Source organism: Melanaphis sacchari, unplaced genomic scaffold (genome assembly GCF_002803265.2).
Source record: "Melanaphis sacchari strain LSU unplaced genomic scaffold, SCAv2.0 Contig1_pilon_pilon, whole genome shotgun sequence".
NCBI classification, from domain to species: domain Eukaryota; kingdom Metazoa; phylum Arthropoda; class Insecta; order Hemiptera; family Aphididae; genus Melanaphis; species Melanaphis sacchari.
The window spans coordinates 6,776,462-6,802,489 of record NW_020270976.1 but is presented as its reverse complement, the minus strand read 5'-3'; the positions used below and the strand labels follow the sequence as shown (position 1 = coordinate 6,802,489).

At 28.8% G+C, this 26,028-nt stretch overlaps 1 protein-coding gene across 1 annotated transcript in view; it reads left to right on the top strand.

The window, feature by feature from the left end:
* The window catches only part of LOC112593168 (semaphorin-1A-like), a 62,534-nt gene that overhangs the window by 27,893 nt on the left and 8,613 nt on the right, over positions 1-26,028 (top strand). The window contains exons 3-5 of the mRNA XM_025337503.1: positions 12,667-12,819; positions 21,049-21,148; positions 23,185-23,230. Of these exons, the coding sequence (XP_025193288.1) occupies positions 12,699-12,819; positions 21,049-21,148; positions 23,185-23,230 (267 nt within the window). The 5' untranslated portion in view covers positions 12,667-12,698. The remainder of the gene's footprint in view (positions 1-12,666; positions 12,820-21,048; positions 21,149-23,184; positions 23,231-26,028) is intronic.

Sequence of the window (26,028 nt, the reverse complement as noted above, 5' to 3'; positions counted from 1 at the left end):
GTCGTAGTACATCTGGTTTGTGTTAGTCGTGTGTTTTTTGTAATTGTATACGACAAATGCGGACATGGCTACCTATTATGTTGCATTTTTTATGGTTGGCACATAAATTAAAAAATTGCATCAATTGTTTTGTTATCCGCATTTATTGTTAGAAACAAACATACGTTTCGAGTTTTAATGTTAATTTATATAATATGCAATATAACTTTATAAGACAATAATAATATATTGCTGAATTGCGAGTTATTTAAGTTCAACCAAGATGTGGCCTACGATTGAATGAAAAAAATTAATTTTTCTTAAATGTCTTGTACGCGTCAGATATTTTACATCGTATAGTACGTATAAAATATAGATGTATTATATCTTTAAAAAAAGTAGGCACGTCACGATTTACTTGGATTCGTTTCGCTCGTACGATAAATTCAAAATGTCAAAATGCATACATATATGGTCGATACAATATTATGTATGTATATTATAATATTGTATCTATCATTGGAAATATTTTGTAAATCATAATTTTTTTACTCACGTCGCCGAACATTGCTCTATACTGTATTTTTATCCATTCTATTTATACAGTTTTTTCGAATCAACTTCATCTGGAGGTATATAATATTATATTGGCATATACTGTAAATATACAATAACTCCTGTATAAACATAATATAATATATAATTTTTTTTCTTTATGTTCACCGTACTTATAAAAATATAATATATTATTTAATATTATTATAAACACTGGAACGCGAACGTTGAACCCGCACGATTTTCCAGCTAGTCAGGTTTATATGCACACGACGCCCGTTACCGCCGCCGCGTAAATCGGTGACAGTATACAGCGATATTATATCTGTTATTGGCGCATGTAGAAATAACAATAATAATAATTATTATTGTTATATTATTATTATTCTGATGAACATTATCGTTGCACGCATATAGTATATGGTACGTCTCGTGTATAATATAAATAATATAATGTATATTATGTACGACGCGTACCTAACTATACCGTATACACAAACACCTGACTAGATACCTATTACATTTTATATAGGATATACAAAGTATAGGAACGCTGTACACAGGGGTTATTCTGTATACAGAGTGATCCATTATCCATTTAACGTAAGACATACATAACTTCAGAAAACATTTCTGGAAAGCAATTATATTATTACATCATTATTTAACTTTGAAAAAAAATTTTTTTTAACTTTTTAAAATTTAAAAAGACTTCATACCTACATTTTAAATTTCATAGTTAGAAACAGAATACTATTCGAATTATTCGATCTAAAAAACATCAAATTTCGATGAAGTAATTTATTAGTTATACTATTTTATAAGTATATTTAAAGGTTAAGCGAGCGGAGTAGTAAACTGACATTATGCAGAGGGTTACTCAGTAACACGTTTATCATCCGTTTATCTAAACTTTATAATATACTCGTACATATTTATCATAAACTATTCGATTAAAATTCGATATAAACATCGAAGTATTTTGAATTAAAAACGCACGTTGTCTTAAAAAAAAAATAAATAAATAAATAAACAGACTAACAAACAAAACTAAAACAATAAAGACGGCGTTATACTTAATTTATTTATTTTTAGAAAATTGTTGTTTTTTAACCGTTTAAAGTTCTCCAAAACAAAATAATAAAAAAATGTTAATAGTTTTTGAAATAGGCAACGAGTGCGTCTATTACGCACGTTAAATGGATCACTCGGTATACATAATACACAACGGACTGTACACTGACACAACTCACGCGTACTATATATTAAGTGTATGCGTAGAAGCAACGGGCGCGCTTATTTTTTCCATCTACCGTGTAATGGTCCCCGAGGCCAAACCCCGCGCGGGCGCTGCGTGCGTGCGTGCGTGCGTGCGTGCGTGTGCCGCATACATTGCGCGCCCGCTTTCGGGGCATTTCGACGATACACATATAGTTACATAAACGCGTGTTATTATTATTATCATTATCATTATTGCAATGCACCTTACCTGCGTCATGTTGTGGATGGGTGGTGGCGCGAGTGGCGACGACGATGATCGGAAACCGTGGTTGTGGTGGGACGCTGCTGCACACGCGGCACTATACCTACACGATATAATGCGCGTAACCGTTTTCGGATCCGAGTCTCCATGTAATACACATACACACTACATAATCGTCCGCCGCCGCCGCCGCGCGTTGTATATACGTTTACAATTATTAATATACGACGTAATAACGTATAATATATGTATACGCATATAATATGAATAATAAATATGAAATTAAACGTCTTATACACTGGACACGTAATACACCGTATACATGTCTATATAATATATATATATTGTCGTTGTTTTTATTATTATTATTATGTACAGGATCGTACGACTTACGATACTATCTACTTAAACGAGACGGCGGCGGTACATTGGTCTCCTCCGCGGTCGGGGCGACTCGCGTATGTATACCCGCACTCGCACGACCGCGACCGCGGTAAGCGTAACGACGACGGCGCGAGGGCTAATTAATTACATTGGTCTCGGGCCTCTTCGCCGTGTCCGGCGGTCAACAATCGTCGTCGTCTCAGATCGTATCGTCGTTGCTCGTTCGGTCGCTTGCTTAACACGATGCGCTCCCATGTATAGCAAGTGAGAATAATCGTACGCGACCGGCGAGGATGACGTTTAATATTTATACGTTTCGTTTCAAGCGGTTTTCGGGTGTGTTTACGACGGTGTCGTAATTTCTCACGTTTCACCGACTACCTGCTACAATATAATAATATATCATACGCGAAGTAAATCACCGTCGAAAATTCGTTTCCGCATGTCCAAATTATTGGGTGTATGCGACTGTTATTATAGTTATTGTATTATAATTCATAAAATATTATACAATAATTTATATCGCAGTGCTGAAGTCAGGGTCGGGAAAGGGATGTAGCACTCTCCGAAATTTCAAGAGAATCTATAAAATATGTTTTTAGTGCTGTGCACGTATTAATATTATACGCGAGCCGTATAACTGTGTATTATGGTATTGTATATAATGTGTGCGAAGGTTGCTGCAAAAGTCTGAAATGTTGTATATATCTACGACATCAATAACTATTACCAAACATATTATATCTATGAGGGATTTCAGCTAAGCCTCTAATGTATAACAAATTATTAGTTCTCTCCCACTAAACCGGGTTCAACGACGGACCGCCGAGAAAACTATGCGAGACTCGTGACATTTGGAGTCCATCTGTATAGTTACTACACATCATTATTAGAGAGCGTAGAACCTAGAGATTTTTAAGAAAATTGGACGAACAACTGCAACGACTCAAGTCTGTGCACGTTAATAATATATTTGAAGTTTATCATAGTATTTAACGGCAGTAATTTATTATGCACAAAAAACTACAATTATTAAATTATTTATACATTAGAAGATTAGAAGTTTCCGGCCGTGATAAATGTATTATACACACCGTTTTATGATGAAAATAAACTATACAATATACGCGTGACTGCAAGGCTATCGAGTTTTTATTGCGCTTCTCAGATCATGGGTTTTATTATTTGTTTCTAATTTATTGATAAAAAATCCACATCGGCTGTTAAATATTGATGCTGATATTGTGCTGTGAAGTATACCACGGAGGTCCAAATCTAATTCTTCATTAGTTAATGCTTATTTATTTCGCATAGGTATATTCGTCAGCTAATTGCGGTGGTGCGTAAAGTAAAACTATAAAAGTCATATATTATGCTATTATGTATAGAACGGTTTTACACCAATGATACAGCTGTATTGCAGGCTAACGGGCTGTGTTTATTTCTTGCTGGAATATACTTGAATTCAAAATGGAAATTTCTGTTCACGTAGTCGTCGTTATTGGCACGTATTCAACGCGATGGATATCGACAACTCCAATATCAGATACACATAGGTACGCACATATATTATGGCATTATGGCAACATATATGTTCCACTTTCTTGAGGTTTAAAATAAAAATAATATATTATTATATGCGTACGATGAAAAGCCATACCTATTTTAGTGTTATATGTGTTTCGTTATTTTGATTAATAAAAGCATTAAAGTCTCAATCGTAAAAATTATATTATGCATTTTTATTTTTTATAAGCTATACGAAATACGAATACGTGTCGGGTTTTTCGAAAACGTTGCGTATTGCCAATATAAGTGTCGCCATAGCTTTAAAAAAAAAAAAAAACAAAACAAAAAAAACATGAAATTCATAAACATTTAACATTTAGGTTATATATATATAATGTATACATAATATTAAACTCGAAATGAAATAATAATAATAATAATAATAATACAGTTTGATTGTGCTAACGTTGTCAGCATATATATGATGTATATTTTATGCTCTACAATCAGACAATCAGATACACATTACACATATTATGCAAAATTGTATTAAATTTTTTAGAAACTGTCATATAAACTATAGAGCCCGTTATTTGATACCTATACTATATTGTACCTATCTACGTTATATAGTAAACTGGATATGTAGCAATGTATATAATATTTAGTTAAGTATAAATATAATATGATATTTCTAAAATAGTGAAATACATTTGTGTTTCGTAATGGCAATCTGCAATACATACGTTAGATTATAATTATTAAACTGTACGAAGACGTATATTTATAGTTTACAAAGTATGCGTTACTTGGAGTAAATAATATCTATAAAACAAAATATATGTATGACGTACAATATAGTATTATAATAGTATTCTCCCTATAATACATCTATAATAATCTCTGTTTATATTCATGTCGTCAAACGCGGCGCGTCAACTGACGTGTTGAGAGTACAAAAATATGTTTATTAGCGATAACACGCACACACACATATAAAATAAAAATACTACGTAGTTCTTCTGCCGCAGACAACAAAGTATATTATAATTTATAATAATGTATTCGTGATAGTTTTTCATTCGGATCGGGTTTGGTCGTTTCTCGTTTGGAGCGTATTACACGACTGTTTATTGCTGTATATTATTTTTATATTATATGCGCAGCTTAAATCGGGGAAAATTAATGGAAAAATTGTAATTGAATTAAAAACGTACATCCATGCCAAACGATTGTACCTATATAGTGTTGTATCAGGGAAAAAACGTGCTTTAATAAATAAATAAACAGTGTCTAAAGAATTCAAATTAGAATGAATGAATATGCATTGGTGTACGCATAATAGCATCAGACACTATATAATTTATTATATATTTTATTCGACATGGATTAGTAGTCATTAATTCTCGTAGTCTTAAAGAATATTTGACAATATTTTTATTTTTTATTTCAGTTTAGAGGAAAATAAACCGGCGAAACGTTTCGATATAAATATAATGGAAGCTAAAATAAATGATAATTTAAAATTATATGTAAATTGTCTTCATTTTTTTCTTGTTTTACTACAAAAAGCCTTTATTTTAAAGAAAATATATATCTGCGAGTACTTTTAACGAAAATGGAGTAAACTTTCTAATTCAGACCAGATGGTTCGACGTCCATTATACACATGTTCTAATTAAAATAATTCCTTTTTAAAAAAAATTAAGTAAACCAAATCAAGTATTTAAGATCTAATTAGATATTTAAGTGTTTACAGAATTGTACGTACTGTTAAACTTATAAGACTTCGGGGAATTTATCCGTTAGGTATACGATGAGATGTTCCATAAATAAGATGTACATAACAGCTTGTATTCATATAAAACTTGTATATGTATATAAACGTTAAAACATTTATACATACTGTTAAAGCTTTTATTTAGTAAATGTATATTTATCCTGAGGCTAATTTATGTTATTTCTTTAACAGCATTACGTAAATAATATAAACATATCTATAAGGTTCAATTTTATGTAGTTTCTATCTTCATATAAAAAGCTGCTATTATAGGTATATTAAAAAAAAAAATCAGGTGTTTCATGCGAAATTTTTCAAAATTAATTAATATTGAATAGTTATTAGGATAACTACTTATCTGGCTACCTATTCAAGTTTTCTCCAGTATTTGTATTTTTCTCTGTTTACCGTTAGACAATTCTGTCAACACGTTTAATTATTTAATAGTTTCAGTACTAGAGCATTCAAATATATATTAAAATTAACACGTTCTTATTTTACTATTGCACAAGCATCTGAATACAAAAATATAAAGAAGTTTTGACCTAAAGAATATCTAGTATTCGCTTATTATTACGGTCGAATTTATAATGTCGTCACCACAATCCGTTCCAAAAATCATGTAAATATTGTATAGGTTTGTGCTGAATTGTTTTAGTAAAAGAGCGCAAAGAAGTAAGTCAATGTTTACAGTAAATATGTATATGTTCTATTTAAAAAGATCTGTTTTAACCGCAAATAATTTATTTAGGTCGGTGGCTATGTTTATGAGATTCTTATGAGATTAATTTGTGAAAATGATCATATTGATTGCACCCATAATAATCTTGTGGATAGATTACGCACTAATCGATACATCGCGGTATTATTATGGTATGCGGGTGCCAGGAGTACTTACCTCTATAACGCATGTGTTTACGCGTACAATTATTGTAGTAGCAGTATTATTCTGTGGCAGTATCAACAAGCATGAAGCAACACTTTTTCTAAATGATGCGTATTTTATGGGTTTAATTGAATTTCGAGTTTAGGTCGCGTATTGCTGAAAAAAATTGGATAATTTAAAAATGAAAGAAGTGGGGATGTGGAAGGTGGTTTTAACAAGGTTATGCCGTGTACGCTACAGACGTGATGATTACGTGGTGAAGAAATAGGATATCTACCCTATGCGCAGTCTGTTGGGGTATACAACTAAATATCCAACATCTGCTCTTAAAATGCAATCGAACAGAAGTTTTCAAAATGGAAAATAATGATTCTAAATTCGGCTATTGTGTAGGTAGATACTGGGACCAAATGAGACGTTCAATATATATATGCCTATTTTAATAACATTAAAGTATAATAATTGCTTGCTAGTGACCTGATAAAAAAAAAAATATCATGAGCTTATTTTTTATATAATGTCATCCGTTCTCGTAAATATATGCATTATTTCTTATAAGTTATTAATTATAACAATGATTCTTATATTATACAGGATATAATATTATTGTTATATTCGAGGCCACAGTCTAATTCCACAGTTGTATAGAAAATAGTATACATGATACATTGGTATTGAGTGTACTCGTAGTACCTACTATACCTACTGTAGACTATTCGTTCTATTCGTATTTTAACGATCATCGTGAGACCTGAGAAATAAACGAGATACAAAATACCACCGCCCACTTCAATTACCTTAATACACTCAAATGGCGTTTTAATGTCTCGTGCCCCAAAGTCGTTAATTAAATATAGTATTATTAATATTATATATAAGCGATTGGACGAAGACTATCGTCATACATAACGTACATAATAATATTATATTATTGTATTTGAAAGCATTTTCGAGACCAAGTTCATAGGTAAAATGATACCGGGCTCGCGTCCGTGTCCTACGCAATAATATAATATATCTGGTGTATATTAAATTATATTAATTATTAGCTATTGTATTGCATTTATTTTATTGTATTGTGTTTTTTTTTATTGCTGTGTAGTCTGTGCTCTGTAGTAGTCATAAACGCGTTTCACTTTTGACGTGACCCCAAAAATAGGTTTGACACAGCGTCAGTCGTCGTCGAGACAATTTCACCGTGTGTGTATAGTAGCGACCGCGGTGCGCGATGATACAAAGCGCCATATTTATAACAATAACAATAATATATAAAGTATATGAAGCCTGCTCGCGTTTATCCTTTATTTTTTTATCTTATGTTATTTAGCAATTTTGCGCTCGTTGCGTTCTAGTTCCGATTGGTCAACCGTAGCGATTTCCAGTCCGTGCCGATTGTCCTCGCCTGTATACGATAATACGATATAATATATATACTATATAATATATTATATACCTGAAGCCTGCTGTCGTGTCAAGAATTATCGTTATTAAACGCACGCCATCCGGTCCGTATAACCGATAATCATATTTTAATAACACACAAACACACGCACGCACGCATATATATATATATTCAATAATAATATAATGCGTGTACGGAATGTCATTACTATGTATAATATGTATATAAATATGCATATACATGCGCGTTTGCAATTGTATGTATAATATATATTTCTGTGACGTATACATTATTTCGATTAAGTCGTTTTGCCTAAAGGGTTGAACGAGTCCATGTTCTACATTATCACATTTTTAAATCGTTGTAAAATTTCGCATCGGTAATTTGATTTAGTTCAAAAGAAACGGTCCGATACTTCTATGTTTACTGTAGCAAACTGCCAATTCGATGTATATATTTATTATTATATCAATTATAAGTGTCACTCAAGTGTGTCTACGAGTTGTGTATTCTATACGTATAAAGCTTAGTATATGCTTATATTTACTTTTTACATAACGTGATCGGGTTGACCACCCTTGTGCTATCATTTGTCAACCCTCGAAGTATCTATTCGATTCGAAATCATTTGTTGCAGATCTGAGGGAGTTGAAAAACTATTATTTCAAGAATTGAGCAATATTCGTCGTCTGAAATATATAATATAAGTACTACTTCTACCAGCTATTGTTGTTTCGTAACGTTTTGTTCTCAATTTAACTTGAGAATAAATCGATACTTGAATAATGCATATTTTAATATATATATATATATACATATACATAATAGATAAACCTCGAAATAATAGTTGGAACACCTATTATATTCTTATTATTATGCATATTGATTTGTTTCTTAAAATTATCATGATCATTATTATAATTTTTATAACCATACGTTATATTAATATAAATGTTGTACAATAATAGTGATAGATCATTTAACTATGTGGATTACGCCATCTTTTTGTCTTCAGGACATATTGCTGGTTCGTTTTGGCATTACGAACTAAAACTTATGATTTTTATTTATAAAATTACCAAAAAGGGAAATCGAATGCATTTCGACCGGCTATTATTATAAGTTATAAAATTGTTTGTTTAAGATTCACACATATACATATCGTATACATGTATGTTTTAATTAGCAGTACACTAATAGTTTTTAAGAAAAGTCGATTAAATGGTATTTAAGAGTTTGCTAATGGTACGCTTTCTTATTCTAAAATGCACATTAAAAACGAATAAATAAATAAAATATGTATAATATTTTAATGTCGTTTTTACTATATTTCCCAATAGCAGTTGTTTTATTTAGCACATTTTTGCGAGTATAATAATTATATATTTTTTAAAAATATTTAGAGTGATACACTTCAAACGATTTCCGGTACTATACATAGCAACTATTTAATATTATTATCTTTACTTTTATTTTGACACACTGTAGTATTTTCCCTGGATGAACGAACATAATAAATTTGCGTGTGATGTCATATTAATTTACTGTAGCAATAGTACCTAACAGTGGTTCGGTGTATAATACTATGATAATCATATTAATATGACTTCCCGGATAGCTGATTGTGCCATATGTGCGATGGCGCAAAAGTCAGCCACAACATACACCATTGGATGGTTTTTTTAAATTGGATTCCAAAAATACGCGAGCGCGTGCTGTCGTTTTCGTTGTTCTTAAGACAAACGTGATATACGATACCTTATATACTTAAGCCCTTCCATTTGGTCAATACCGATTATCGGTATGCGAGTTATAAACTGTAACTCTATCGGATAGGTTTCTTCGGCTTCTTTTTCACGTGTGCGTATCGTATATGACGACTGATGATGTATCTATATATAATATATAATATAAAATTATTATATCGTTATCATATGAAAAGTTACACGGAATTTGGTAAAAAAAAAAGTATTCACCGGTGCCAAGTTCTTCATTTCCTCGCACCACGACGACAGTTTTATTGTTATGCAATATATATCCCGAAACTTCATCAAACCTGCAGTAGGTACCTACTGATTGCGACGTATTATTTATTATATTACATCACTCACAGGGGCATTTAACAACGAATGGGTACAATTACATTATCTTATCCTGGCATTAAACTGTAATAATAATAGTAATAATAATAATTACAATATTAAATATTAATACGATAATTATTATTTAATGATCCGGTGAAAGTATTCGTCACCGCCGCGTGATACGATGCCCACGCGCTACAACCGCGATGCCGCGCCAGATTCGCGATCTCCAGTGATTTCGTATTTTATTTTTCTTTCTCTGCGATGATATATATATATATATATAATATTATTATGTTCCGTGCGCACTGCAACAAGACGTAGCGTGGGAGGGGGGATAGACAAAATAATGTTTTCATTGGTCACGCTTACGAATTATTACACACATACGTATATTATATGAATATGAACACGATGTATGTGAGCGGTTGTCTTGTAAACGTGTATATACATATGTTGATATGAGTACTTATAATATGTGATGTGTGTGTGTGTGTGTGTGTACGTAGCTTTGTTGTTAACATAAGTCAATTCAACTCTTTTTCAATGGAGAGAGAGAGAGAGAGATATAAAGCCATGTCCAATAATCGGCTTTTTTACACGATTACACTTTAGTCCGTGACAATTTAAAGCGAATAAAATTGGGCAATTTACGTTTCATATTTGATCATAATATAATAATGTTATAGTGTCTCTTGAAGGCGGTCGTTTTCGTAAAATTTACGTAGGATTCAATGACATAATAATATATGAACATTGAACACTAATGTATTCATGCTTATAATGTACATTATGTACATGTGTGTAGAATGGCTCTAAAAAAATGTGTGAGTGACCGAAAATTGATTTAAAAATATATCTCACAAGATAAATAGTCGAAGATCTATATACATATTTTATATTATTGTCTAAAGATTGATATTGTGTTTGGACAGTCATATCTTGGTGGCACATCTTTTCAAGGTATTGCTAACCGCTACACAACACACGCGGTCTAACGAATAACCGTTTAATTTATACGCTCGCTTTTGTATTGTTCTTAAAAAATATTACTTGAATAATACATGAACTAAATTATAAATGAAAAAAATTACCGATTAACCTGTAATTATTTTTAAACGAATTTTTTTCATTACTTAATTACATAATATAATGCGTGTGCGTTGACTTGTATTAGTTGTATTGTATATAAATATATATAAATGCTTTTTAAATAATGCATATTTAATTTGATGTTAGCATTTGCCGTTTAGATTTAAATCATTTACATTTTGCTAGTTTTTTTGTTGATAAAATCAAAGTGATTCCCATTGTATTATTTATATATATTTAAATGAAGTTCCCTTAACTTTTCAAGAAAATTGTATGTATCAAAAATACATGGTTCAAAAATAATTTTTTTCTAGGAAGTTTTTAAATTTTCTCACCGTATAGTAGGTCATTTGGAATATTATACAATATTTACTATCTGTGTTACCTATGTATTATACGTCAAACGCTGCTAAATACAATTATAATTTCTTATGTAATTTTTAAGATTATGAATGCAATTCGTAAAAGAAATCATAAAATGAATATATACGACCAAGGTAAACTAATAAATAATTGTATATTAAATAAACATCAAAACATGTAGGTAGGTAATTTATTTAATATTGATACATTTAAATACTATGTAAAATTTAAATGGGTATGCCATCAATATGATTATCTTTATTTATGTTTGAGTTTTGTTTTTATTTTGGATTGCATGATATTATTGTTTAAAATGTTCAATAATATTAAAATTTTAAGTTATGGAAGTCGTGGTTGTTATTGCATTTTTATCATATTACTCATGTTGCATGTAATAATTCATTTGATAATATTAATTCACTGTGCGTAAATAACATATTCGTTAAAACGTTGTTTAATTTTGCAACATAAAACGTTATACGCAATGATTTATATTTCAAGTTATGAAGAGAAAGGTGTTAGGATGAGTAAATACATTGCATCTATCCATGTATACAAGCAGTAACTTTAATATAGTAACTGTGTAATTCAAGTTGACATTGCCTATGTTAGTATTTTAGATTAATTATGATATTGTTGTATTCTTTTGTTCTTGTCAAATTGTTTTAAATAGATACTCATTTGAAACGATATATACCCTCGAGCTAAATCTTGAAATATGATACTCTTATTGCAATTATAATTATCTAAGTAATAAATGTATAATAGTTTACACACGTTCCTATATTATTATGTCTATATGAATACCGTACAGCAACTGTACGCTAACGTATTAACCTGTATAGGTACCTATTTTTTAATTGGACGTTTATGCCTTATTTTTTTTATAGCTATAGCCTATAATAGCGCGAATTGTGTGAAAAATGTTGTATTAAAGTATGATTTATGTGCTAGATTCTAACGGTTAGACGATCGTTTATAATTTTAAGGGATTATTTAAAGGTTAATTTGTGCAATATATTATTTTTAATTAAACCTTCGTCAAGGAAATATTATACCTACATGTCGTGTTGCTGTTGTTGAGTGTACACTATGTTTATGATATTTTGTTATTTTATTTTATTAAACAATATCGTTCCATTTGTTTAGTTTCAGATGAATTCTCCGAACAACCTGTAAATATGTGGGGCTGTTCGAGTTGCGGAACACGTCGTCTGGTCAACTTAGTCGTCTTTACCGTTTTGATTAGTTTAGCCGAGGCTTGGCAGCAGAATCTACCGCCCAAGAACAGTGTCAGATATGGTGAGTATAAATATTTTGCGTGTTTACTTATATTATATTGATTTTGCTAACTGTCATTGATGTTCAGTCAGGATAAATATTATTTACCAATAAATAATAAGTATAGGTGATATCTAAATTACGAAAATTAAATTACAATAACAATATGTACAAGCATATAAATATTAAATACAACTATAGTGGTGAATATATAAATTAATTTCTATTATTAAATACTTTTTAATTGAAGAAAGGGAAAAATTAAGTAAATTATAATAATAGTTTTTGGATAATATCATATTAAAAATAAAAAACATTTTTTGTCACCATGTAATATAGTAGGTATGGTATAGTTGATTGATTTAATCTAAAAATTAAGACATTGTAATATCTCTGAGCAATCTATCTTATTGTTTAATAATTTATACGGGACTTTTAATTCAATCAAATCTTGGTCCTTAATGTAAATTATAATTGTTCAAAGAAAATAATTAAACCTCATTGCTAATTTGTTGAAATTAAATTCTCAAAATATAAGAATAATATACTTTTGTCAATGAAGAAATAAAACGAATATTGGATATCAATAGATGAAAATAAAATAATAAAATTCGACGATAAGGATTTATTTAACGAACACCTTAACAGGAGAAATCTATAAACTCAAATTCTTAAGAATTTTTTTGTGAATTTCCTATTATTCTATACACATTATATAATATTATAGTATATGCAATGCGTATATTATGTATTAATTATACTATGTACCGTACCTACCCATCCACAATATTATAATATTTTAATTATAAAGTAGACAATAACAGTCGGTCTCGTATCTGCAAACACTGTGCAGTACACCGAAATCGCGTGGCACGCACCGATAATAAGTCGACCGAAACTCGGCCACCACCGTGTTACCCGAACGCAATAGCGTTGATTATGACGCTGCAGCGGAATAAAAAAAAAGTGAACGGTCAATGTCTACGTTATTTATAAATAATAATATTATTATTACCCAAATCCCACAGTGTCTCGATATCTGTAATATCATCTGCGTGCGTTCTTTTTTTCGTTTTCATTTCTACGTATGTGTGCGGTCTGTGTAAAACGCACGATGACCATGTATAATATAATACATTACGCGCATACATCGCAGCAATACGATACCGCGCGTGCGGTTAGGACGCACTCGAGACGACATCGTCTATTGGGGATCAGTGGTGATCATATATAGCGTAGGCAGGATACCCAGGTATAATATTATTATGTATGTACGTGCGTGCTTCGCGGTCGCCAGTTTTTGGGAGGTCTTTTAACGACAGAAAAGTAATAAAATAAAAAAAAAAAAAAAAACCAGACGTTCCTAATGTACGCGCAACGGTGACGTATTTTTCCCTCTTGCCGTGTTGCATCGGTTATTGTACACAAGTTGTGTATACATAATGTACATATAACGTGACCGTAGTAACCTACGACGCCGGTCACCTCACCCTATAGCTCTCTTGACTCTTATGTATTGTTTGTGTTCGACGCATTTGACACGGAATAAGATTTATTTATTACCACCCGGTGATATAGACATATCGTATGGTTCGTGCAATTCGAAGCATCGCATTATTTGGTAATACGGTTATCATATACCTGTAAGATATTGTTATTTCTTAGTGTAATATATAATTTATTTTGTATAAACTACCACCGCCCTACAGCTGTATAGTCGTAAGGATACTTGGGTATTAGGCGTTTACATTTTGGGATAAATATTTACCAACTGTTTAGTGATAACAACAACAACATTATACTCGTTCTGTACAAGTATAGTATAATTTATCGCCGTGTACGACTTGTTCGTATAATACCGCATTATCTAAAAACTTCTTTGAGACAGTTTTTACTTTTTTTTCTCGGTAACTCTGTATCTGAAATTCTGAAGCGCATTTTGAACAATAACACTATCGAAATTATTGTGTACACGCTCTTATGTATCCATTTTAACACGTACATTTGTAGTTCGCAGAAATCTCAAACTGAACAATAATTTATTATTCGTCAAACATCTATACGGCTTGAGACGAAAAGGGTGAAATGAATTTATTTTTTTGTATTTGATATGACAATTTAATATTATTCATTTAGAATAAATGAGTTCCAATTTAAAATGTCATTGTAGCTACTGACTTTATAGATACACACAATATTAATGACTATGGAAGATTACCGCGAAGGTTATCTACATCATGCTGGTTTACAATATCATGTTATATTATGACTAACGTTATTGACAAAATATATTATATAATTGTATAAACACAAACAGTGAATCGCTACATTTTTTTGTTACCGAACTGTCCTTCAAATAACTATAACATAATTATTACCTTTTTTACCAATCATTTTATTTTATTTTAAAATATAATATATACTTACCTACGCATATTTTATGCCACGTCTATTAACGCTTTTTAACAACATAGCCTCTACATCTTTTTTATTTATGTAATTAAAAAAAAAGAATCAAATACGAATGTTACGGTTTAATTATTATTGCAATGTTGAAATAATTTATATTAAATTAAAGCGTAAATTAATTTTTTATGGTAAAAAAAATTGTACTGACAAGACGAACATGTTGAACATGCCAATTAGTTAAATAACTCGTGTTATGTTTATTTTTTTTTTTTAACTGATTTCAATATGTATCATGAATTTGGTCCAGGTTAGGTTAGTTGAATTCATTAAACTACTATATTATCCTATTCTTCAATAGCCATAAGGTATTATCGATTTCGATCGTCTGACACAAAACTGGTTAAACGATAAAATATCAAATACAGACGAAAATGATATCATCTATAGACTATGATACAATATTGTAAATTATCAGAATATCAATGCTTAAGGCGCCAAAAAAATGTCTCTAAAATCGGAACTTTGATGTGGTAATTTATTCTCGATAAAGTATTTTTTTTTTTTTTCTTATTAATATTTGTTAATTTTAGTAGAATTAAGTGTGGTATAAGCGATATATTTTATAGATATTTTAAATTAACAACAAAGTAATATTTTTAAAACAGCTGATTTATAAAATAAATAAAATATATTTGAAAAATTGTATATATTATTTTATATAGTAGTTATAATATTATATTATTATAATACAGTTTGGGGTTTCAAAACTAATAAGAAACATTAGGTATTTCTAATTTATTTAAGCTGTGTGAACACTTATAAATGTACAACGCATTTATAAGTATACAATATAATATTTAGGAATGGAGTGCGAGAACCATGTTATTTTAAAAATCGTTTTTCATTGCATTGAAATATTGTTTTACGTTCAATTTTTATTTTCTACACCGTTGTTTCACTGTATTTGGGCATATATACCTATATATGTATAAAAGAATAATCAATTTGTTGCAATACCTCATCTTTCATTTGAAACTCACTGATCTACACATTCGCGATGCTGCACTATATTACAATGCAATAACATGTTATCTTTCTCGTATACAGATATAAATATATAAATATAAAACCGGAGTCTTCTTATACTATTTTTGGTAGCTAAGAGACTTGTTCCAAAATAATATGATGAATATATATATGAAGAGAGAGGACACTGGCCGGTTTGTTGTTGGCTTCAATCAATTCTTGTTACGCTGCATTGACCTGAATTTGCCTTTCATGTGCGCTTAAATTAATATATATAGTCACAAACACGTGCGTTCAACCTCCGTATGTAGCGTTACCAGACGACACGTCGTTTCTGAAAGGTCAACGCGTTTTGAGGATTTTGATCAATCAACGACTAGCTTGCCGAGTATTATAGAGCGTATAATGCAATGAATGTATCAATGATAATTGAATAATAATGTAATAAATTGTTGACGCCCGCAAAGACCGCCTGAACAAAGTGCACGAAGTCCAACGACGAAAAGCGATGACAGTGTACGTATAATATACTCAACATAATTGTGTGTACGCCTATGTATGTATTTAAGTTTATATTACGCATATACTTGTACAGACTAAAGAGTTGCCTTACGCAAAAATAACGTACGATTTGATGGAAATTTTACGTTTTCGATTACGACATTGGTAAAATTGCAGCGGAAGTATCTTTACTACGGCAACACAACGCAATGTGTACAAACGAAGAGTTACAGCAGTGTGATTAAAATACAAATATATATATTATATTTTCTCTATTGCCGTCATCCTTTTCCTGAACTTATCTTGTATAATATACAGTTATTTTATTTTAACGTCGTCGCTGTTACCGGTTTGTCCAGTGGGATGTCCCATTGACGGCGGCGGCAGCAAACGAAATAGTAGGATTTGTTTTCAATTTATTCAAATAAGTAATGTGCGTGTATATGTATACAACGCGAGATTACAATATTTCCGGAGTTCATAAATTATAAACAAGCGTAAAATTAAATAAGAAAAAAATAAATATCCTACCTCATATGAATTCTAATGAGATCTCCCCTCCTAGCAGTTTTCTGCACGTTGTATAATACGACAATATAATACTTTTATTATATCTACCATATATATGTATGAGGTAAACGAGTTTTATTATTACTATTATTATTAGTAATATTTTCTTGGTCTCAATCCAAGTTGTTGCACTTTCGAATAGAATTGATCTAGTCACTGAAATCACGCCCCTGTAAGTGCATACGCAATTGTTTTTCTTTTATCATATAACTGAAAGCGAAATTTGCCCAAAATCAAAAACCGTATACTTAACGAATTATGAATATCTATTTTTTTTCATGTTGATAAGACATCAATAAAATAACCAATTATTCATTATGATTAATTAATTTATACTTGAAATAAAATATATACATTAACGATAACGAATAACTAATTTAAAATATCAATTATTGGAGTTTTATTATAACTAAATGCAATAGATTTTAATTATTTTATTGCTTTAAGTTATTAGAGTGAATATCATTAAAATTTGATCTTATTTTTACAATAACTTATACTAATTGTATACAATTTTATCTGTGTATTTTTTATTTTAAATATGGCACTATACTATTAATTAATTTGAGTATCAAAAAAGTTGACAAATATACATTTATTAGTACTATATAGATTATAATATTTTAGTTATAAATTACATTATTATAAAAATTGGGGGAAAAAATGATTTTTATGTCATTAAATATTATTTTTAAAAACTTCTTTAAATAGGACCAGAGACATCATAAACTATTAAATAAACAAAACTTTCCATGAGGTCTTCCGTATAATCGTTGGATAGGATAACAAATGACTTCATATTCTCTCTTCATTAATTTAACGTTATTTTTGTTGCGTTTATCTTTAACCATGATCTTTTGACGGGTTGACGGGTTATTAAAACCTCACCAGAGTCGTTCTGACTGGGAGCTTTTGATCTTGATCACTATCGGCTGTACTGTAGTAGTCACGTATAATAAAATATAAAGAAGGCGAAAAAACTTATTTCAACTATATAACATATAATAATAATTTGATTTTCTTTTGTTTTTGTAGTTTTTAAATTGTTTATTTGTATTTAACCACAAATTATAACTTCAGTAAGTATTGTTATTAATGTTAAACAATTAATTTTGATTTATAATAAATTATGTTGAAACTGTAAAATATTTTAAATTTCAACAACAAAACTGTTGTGTCGAAAAGTGACTCACTTTTACAATCTTAAGTATTAATAAAAATAATTATATACATTTTAATATATATTATGAATAATTTTTAATTAAAGATAATATAAAATAATATGTGTTATTAATTTTATATGCGGTATAAAGAGTTGAGTAGTATCATTGTAAGCCAGAATTATATAAGCTTCAGTTATTATTTTCATTGCATGTCACTGGCTTAATTAATTATAATTTATATTAAAATTATTTTGAGTAATAGTGACTAATATAACACTGACTTATTATATTTTAATACATAGGATTTAATTTCAATCTTTCGACTGGAACCTAAATCATCATATTGTGTTTATTGAATCGATACCTTATAAAACTTGACTTGTGATTGTAATATTTATTACACATAACCGTAGTATATATATATAGGTACTTATGTTTTAAACTGTATATTTGTTTATTATTTACGATTACATATTAATCTATTTATTCTAAAACTATTTTCATTCATAATAATATATTATATTATAAAGTTGTTATAAAATGTAGAAGAACAATTTTTAATTGCTATTGTATAAAATTTACTAATTACAAACAAATTTCATATGAATAATAAAAAAAAAAAATGTCATGTTTATAAATATAATAGAAACATAGAGCAACTGTACACATTATACGTGGTTCTATATAATTTTATGTAGGTACATATTATTATGTATGTGTATAAAACAATTTGAAAAAAAATTAGTATTATTTAATTCTGCTATTATATTATAATATATAATAGTTAAAAATGATTGTAAATAATTATTAAATTTAAGTCGAAATACACGTATCATGGAAATGACTGTGTCAAGTTAATTTATCTAACTTATTAAAAGATTAGAAAAAAAAAAATCATACACGCGTTTAGATTTTATAGATAATCAAAGAATGTGCACCAACTGTATATGTTAAAAATACAAGTATGTATGAAATTCCTAGTAGGTTTTAACTGATACATGTGTGAATGTGTAAATTATTATTACATCTTATTATTCCTATATTTTTTTTGTTTAGAATTACGATTCGATTCTTTAGTTCTTTAATCGAAAATAATAATATTATATGGTTGTGATAAGCTGTTGATAATTTGTATTTTTTTATTAAACACTTATCCGCCTAATACGAGTCCTTGTATTGCCGCTGACTCATTTTATTTAAATATTATTTTAAATTATATTTTCCAAAATATAAACTAACGCAGAAATATGATACGTATGTTTTACGATATTATGTACTATTATATGTTACCTATATGGATAAAAATAATGTCTTCAATGTTATATAGGTATTTTAAGAGGTAGGGCAATCGTCTCCAGAGGATAGGTTAGACTCAAGTGCTGATATATAAAAGTCAATGTTTGTAAATTATGATGTTTTTATTTTTACATTACTATTCTTTTAAAAGTATATGCTCTTTGCCTATAATAAAAATTCCAATGTGCTGATCACTTAAGTTCTTTATATTTAAATCGATAGTTTTAAAAAAAAAAAACATATTGTCTCTATAGATGTTGTACATTTTTTTGATATTCATTTTAGTTTAGTTTTATCAATGAAAAATAATGAATACTATACGAAATATTATTTGAAATATAACGGAAAATGTTTCTGATTTTCAATTAGGTAGTTTTCTTTTTTCATTTTTAATAGTATATATATATTATAAAAAAAACGTGATTATACTTGTGTCAGAATGAAAAAGTAGAAAAAATAAAAAAAAAAAATAATAATAACACTAATAAATAAAATTAGTGAGAATAGTTTTTGTGGCTGCTACCACCACATCGTTCGTTAGATAATAATGAGGCACGACTTAGCCTTGTTCGCAGCACATACTCTGCTGACATCAAGGTTCATCCAGATATATCGTATGATATTAATAATATACAACACACACCTGCGAGAGAGAAAGATAGTATAACAATTGAGGAGGAGAGTTTTAGATGAAAAACAATAGATTAAAAACATATTATTTAATAACAAAAAAAAAAAAAAAAAACATATAATAACGGCCACTTGTGTGTCGGTGGCGGCGGTGCGCTCCATAGGGGTGAGAAAGGAGTTGTACATTATTTTTTTTAACGTTCGTGATCTCACGCAGGGATTTAATAATTTATTGCCAACGTTAAATTATTGGCGTCACATAAGGTAAATAATATACATGCATAATTGTATACGCGTGCAGTACTCCCAAGGTTTATTATTGCATAACAATAAATAATAAAACGTTATAATCCAAAGGAGAATTATATATTATATTTCTGAGCAACAAGCGTATAATACGAATGCAAATCACAGCCAACTTTCATAAAATGCCCAAGAATATTTATAGGGAAATTGTCTTTCGTTTGCATATGAATGGCGTATACTTAAGAAGAGGTCGTTCAAGTAATGGTAAATCATTCAAGGTTCCAAATCCTTTTCTATTTTTAATAAACACGAAATTTTTATTGTTTAGTGCTTAGATATTATATGTACGTATATATACATTATAGTTGTATTATTATATTAATATTGAATTTGTCGAATTGTGTTTCAGGCGCATTTAATTCCGACCAAATATTTCACGGAAACAAGACGGCCACGGATTACTTCAAAATACTTCTCCAAGATCAGACGACTGCACTTATAGGATCTAGGTATTTTATATTTTAACTTTATATATTATATGCGTGGTACGTATTATACATGCCTAATTAATAAAAACACCGTACCGTGTGTGGAATACGTGTCGGGGGTGTTAGCGTTACGGTGGATCGATTTTTGAGGAAGGTGCAGGATAGACAGTCGATAAGTCCGTAAACGCAAACAAAGAACCAATACGATGACTTGGCGTTAAGACAGGATACATGCTCTATGAACCATTAATATTTTACGAGTATTATAATAATAGTAGTAGACGGGTACAGTTTTTGACTGTTCTCTTATATTCAATTTCAATTTTATTAGTAGGTAATACAAACGTTTACACTATACTATCGTTAGAAAGTATAAATAAATATATTACACATTATAATATAAAAGTCATTTAGATGTATATATATATATTATATATTATTTGAATCTATATAGTGCTCTGTGAAGTTTCAAAAATTTCGCACGGATCAGAAAGTATCTACAAAACTATGAAAAAACAATTTATGCTCTATTTATACATATTTTATGCTGATGCATTGTGCTGCCTTTTGTTCCGGTAATGCATTTGTCGCAGAATTAATTGACTTTTAACTTCAGTATTTTGATATTTTGAAATTATTTGCCGTCATTTAATAATTTACAATCTATTTAATTTACATTTAATATACGTAAAATTATAATTCTGCCCTTCATTCATAAATCACTTTTAACAGTTAAAATATTTCGATACTCAATAGTTAACGGTTAAAGAGTAATCGGAAAATGTGATACCTAAACATTAATGTATTATTTTCTGTCTCTTTTCAATACCCTCACCGCATAAAATTTCAGATGTATATTCTATTCCAACGTACCAACTGAGTGAAGCGATAAGAATTCTGACATCAGGTTTGAGTTTTTCGTCAATGTCAATCTACTTAAGATCATTTTTAAATAAAAATGTAAAATATGTGTAAGAACCGATCTTAAGAAGATTACTTTAAATTAAAATTGTTTTAGAAATATTATTACTCATTTGTTAAAGCAATTGATACCTATGTTAGAAATAGAACATGTCATTTAAACTCTTATACGTTATTACACTTGTTGTACCTATTAGGCAAAGTCAGAAAATCACCACTTTCAATTATCTTAAGGACCTATTTAATTTTTTTTTTTAATAAAAATTATACTGACTTTTTTAAAAGGTGAATAAGAAGAAAATATATTTATTTATTCTACCATTTAAAAAAATCAAAATATCGTGAGATTATATTTAGTACACACATTGGTAAAAAAAAAAAAAAACTATAATTTATCAAATTCAAATTAATTTTGAAATTGTTTTTCATTTTAAAAATATAAGCAGATCTTCTTTGAAATAAATAATATTATTTATGTTGAATTGTAGTTGATATTAGTGATTTGTTTTTACCTAACCAAAAAAATGTATAGGTATAATAAAATAATTTAATCCAATAATTATAAATATTGTAATAAGCTAATAGAAAAAAAAAACTATTAACTATTATAAATAGTTAATATAATTGTATAATTTTTATTAAAAACTGCTTGGTTTTGAAATTTTAATTTAATTTGATGTTAAATCGTGTAAGATCATACTGTATAATCGTTTTCATATTCATTGGCAAACCTATGCTTGAATTTTGATTACAATTTTCATCGATTAATCTTAGGAAACAGAAAAAAATAATTAACAATTATTTTGTGTAATGCAATTAGTACTTATAGTTATGTAATTATTTGAATTAAAAAGTTTTTTAACATTCTAAAGCAAACGTGATTTTCACGTTATACCAGATATATGTAAACTATGTAAACGCAGATGTTAATCACACTAATTGTTATTTGTAATTATTTTGTAAAATTGTAAAACCAAATCGCTGTAACTATTCAATAGTCAGTAATGTTTTAATGTATAACAATAAAAAATTGCACTCTACTGTGATTTGATATTATAGTTTTTTTTCTTATCACATCGTCTTTTGTTTACGTTAAAATTACGTGCTAGATTTGATTGAAAATTTTTTAATTTCAGAAATGTACTTTACAACATCAGTTTGGACACCATGAAGGAAAATCACGTGAGTAAATTAAATTTTGTTGTATTTTATTCTCACCGTAAAGTACGGTATAACATATATTTTATTGTGCAACTTTTTAATAACGTTAAGAACTCGTATTTAAACAATAGTTCGGACAGACTAATGTATAAAACTGTAGGCTCTAGTGGAATATATATTATATGTATACATAATAATAATATGTACATTGATAATCTAGTGGAGTTCGACGCATTTTGGAATTGCTTTTCCGGTCCGTTGCTTCGAGTTCTTTGTACTCTTGCCTGGTTTGGTCACTTCGAACGAAACGGTGTATAGGTGTATAATATGCGGTTAACACGATATTTTCCGTAACCCCTTCCCCCACCCTATGCGTAATATGTATATATGTAAACCGGTGTAATATATAAACACACTGGTTTTTTATTTTTCAATCTTAAATGTATTTTGTGTTGATGACAATAACGGATTTAGCCGCTTAGTTCTCTCGAATCGTCATGTTATAGTGACCTGCCGGAAACATCGTTTTACTAACTACGTAGTAGGTATACATATAAATACCAAATTATCAACTGAATAATAATGCAGCAAATATATGTCATCTGAATAATATAAATAAATGGTACTTACTCTTTGATACACAAATGCGTATACATTTTTTTACGTAGGTATATCAAACTTATATAAATTGCATAAATTATACGTAAAATGGAAGTACCTATGGGCGTTTATTTAATTTTTTTCTATAATCGCTAGTATACGGTAATTTTTAAAACCAGTTGATTATAAATTTACCAACCTCATTACGCATACATTTATAATGTATAATATGTAAAAGGATTCGATAAGTTTGTTTTTAAAATTAAGAAATAACAGGTTTCTATTTATTGAGTATTTAGATTTCGAAAAACTTTAATATTGTAATGATGGTACTCTATGAGCAACACACGAAGAGCCGAAGGTTACGTCATTGTAATTATTATAATAATATTTATAATCAAAACATTTAATTTAAACACTAATTTATTTTTTTATTTTCTTTTCTTTTTATTTTGCAATAAAACATTTTGCCCTTAAACATTATCTGTGGGTGATATTTATTCATCTTGATTTGATCATATCAAGACGAAAACTCTTTGGAAAAATACAGGTAGATAGATATTACTGCGATCATTCTTATTAGTTATTTCACAAATTATAATGATTATAATTTTTGAATCATACTTTGATTAAACTGCTTATAAATCTTATAAAAACAACAGATGTTTACTATTACCATAACGTAATAAAAATTAAAGAATAAAATATTTTACAGCTGCAATGAGCTTATTTTTAGTTAGACGAGTTTAAAACTATTAAAAGATAAGAAAGTAATATAATATATTACGATTTATGTTTTATGTATTTGCTTTCTTTGTTCTTTTTTTAAAGAAAATCCAATCTTTTTTTTAGTTTTTAGTGTTCATCCGTAATTATAGAAGCCTCACATTTATAATAATCCTTTTCAAATACTAATTTTATATACCCGTAATCTATTTATTTATTTTTGTGATAAACTTAATAAACAACTGTTTTATTTCGTTAAGTAAAAAAATGGTAAAAATATGGAACACGTTGTAGACAATAGTTAAACATTCAAAAATATTATATATGTTGAAAATAAAATCCAAATGTATACAGTATTTTATGTTTAGATTATCTTGATTTAAAAAATAAAACAATCATATAAGTTTGTTATAATAATTATTTTTTTTAATTTTCATACCTTCTTTGATAATTATACTTACGTTCATCTTACACATATTATATTTAAACATTCAAATTGCGACATAGTTTGTTCAACGATTTAGTTTAAGAACAACTTTTTCTTATGTATTATGTATATAATATAATATTATATAATCTTAAAATTATTTAAATTTACATTGGTTATTAAAAGACTTGAGGTTTGATTCATTATTTTTTATTTCATATATCATTTTTACATTTTGACTTTTTTTTTTTACACATTATTATATTGCATATGCCTATATTGCATAGTTTTTTGTAGTTCTGATACCGTTGCATACAATATTATATACATGTATTCGATTATCGTAAAAAATTAATCATTTTTACTCTCTTGTATTCATATTTTTTCTATTGTTATAGCCCAAAAATACATAATTAATAAATACCTGCGCAAGTAATAGTCTAATCAATAACAATGAAAAACAGCGGTATTGGTGAAAGAGTAGGGCACGTGTGGGCCTTCTTTTGTTTGGGTTCACCAGCGTGTTAACGTGTTCTGGTTATTTCGCAAAATTTGAACAATATAAAAATAATTATTATCTATCGGTGTTGTATGTGTTTCGAAGAAACACTACATTGTCCTTCTAATTAATGGCTCGACAAAGAAAGACGAAGGGAGAGGAAAGAAAGAATGAGAGTGGGAGATATGGCATTATAGGTACCACTAGGCCATTAAAAATATCCTTGTTAAGTATCAATTAGGCTTCAGGGCCACGCTGGGTGGTGTTGTGTCCGAAAATCTGCTGGGAGGCTTAAACACTTTTGATGAACAAATTATTTGCTATAGTTTCGCTCAAATGAACATAAGAATTATTTTCAAAATTGCAAGTGTACCTATACATGATAATATTCACGTAATCTATTGAGTGCTTAATGAAAAATGTTGTTATTTTTACTTTTATTATTATTATAATTTAATGATAATACTTTTTATGGATAGAATTTCCGGTTGACTCTGATGTCATTGTTTTGAAATGAAAGTAAAGTGAATTATCGTATATTTTTTATCTTATGCGATTACCGTTATA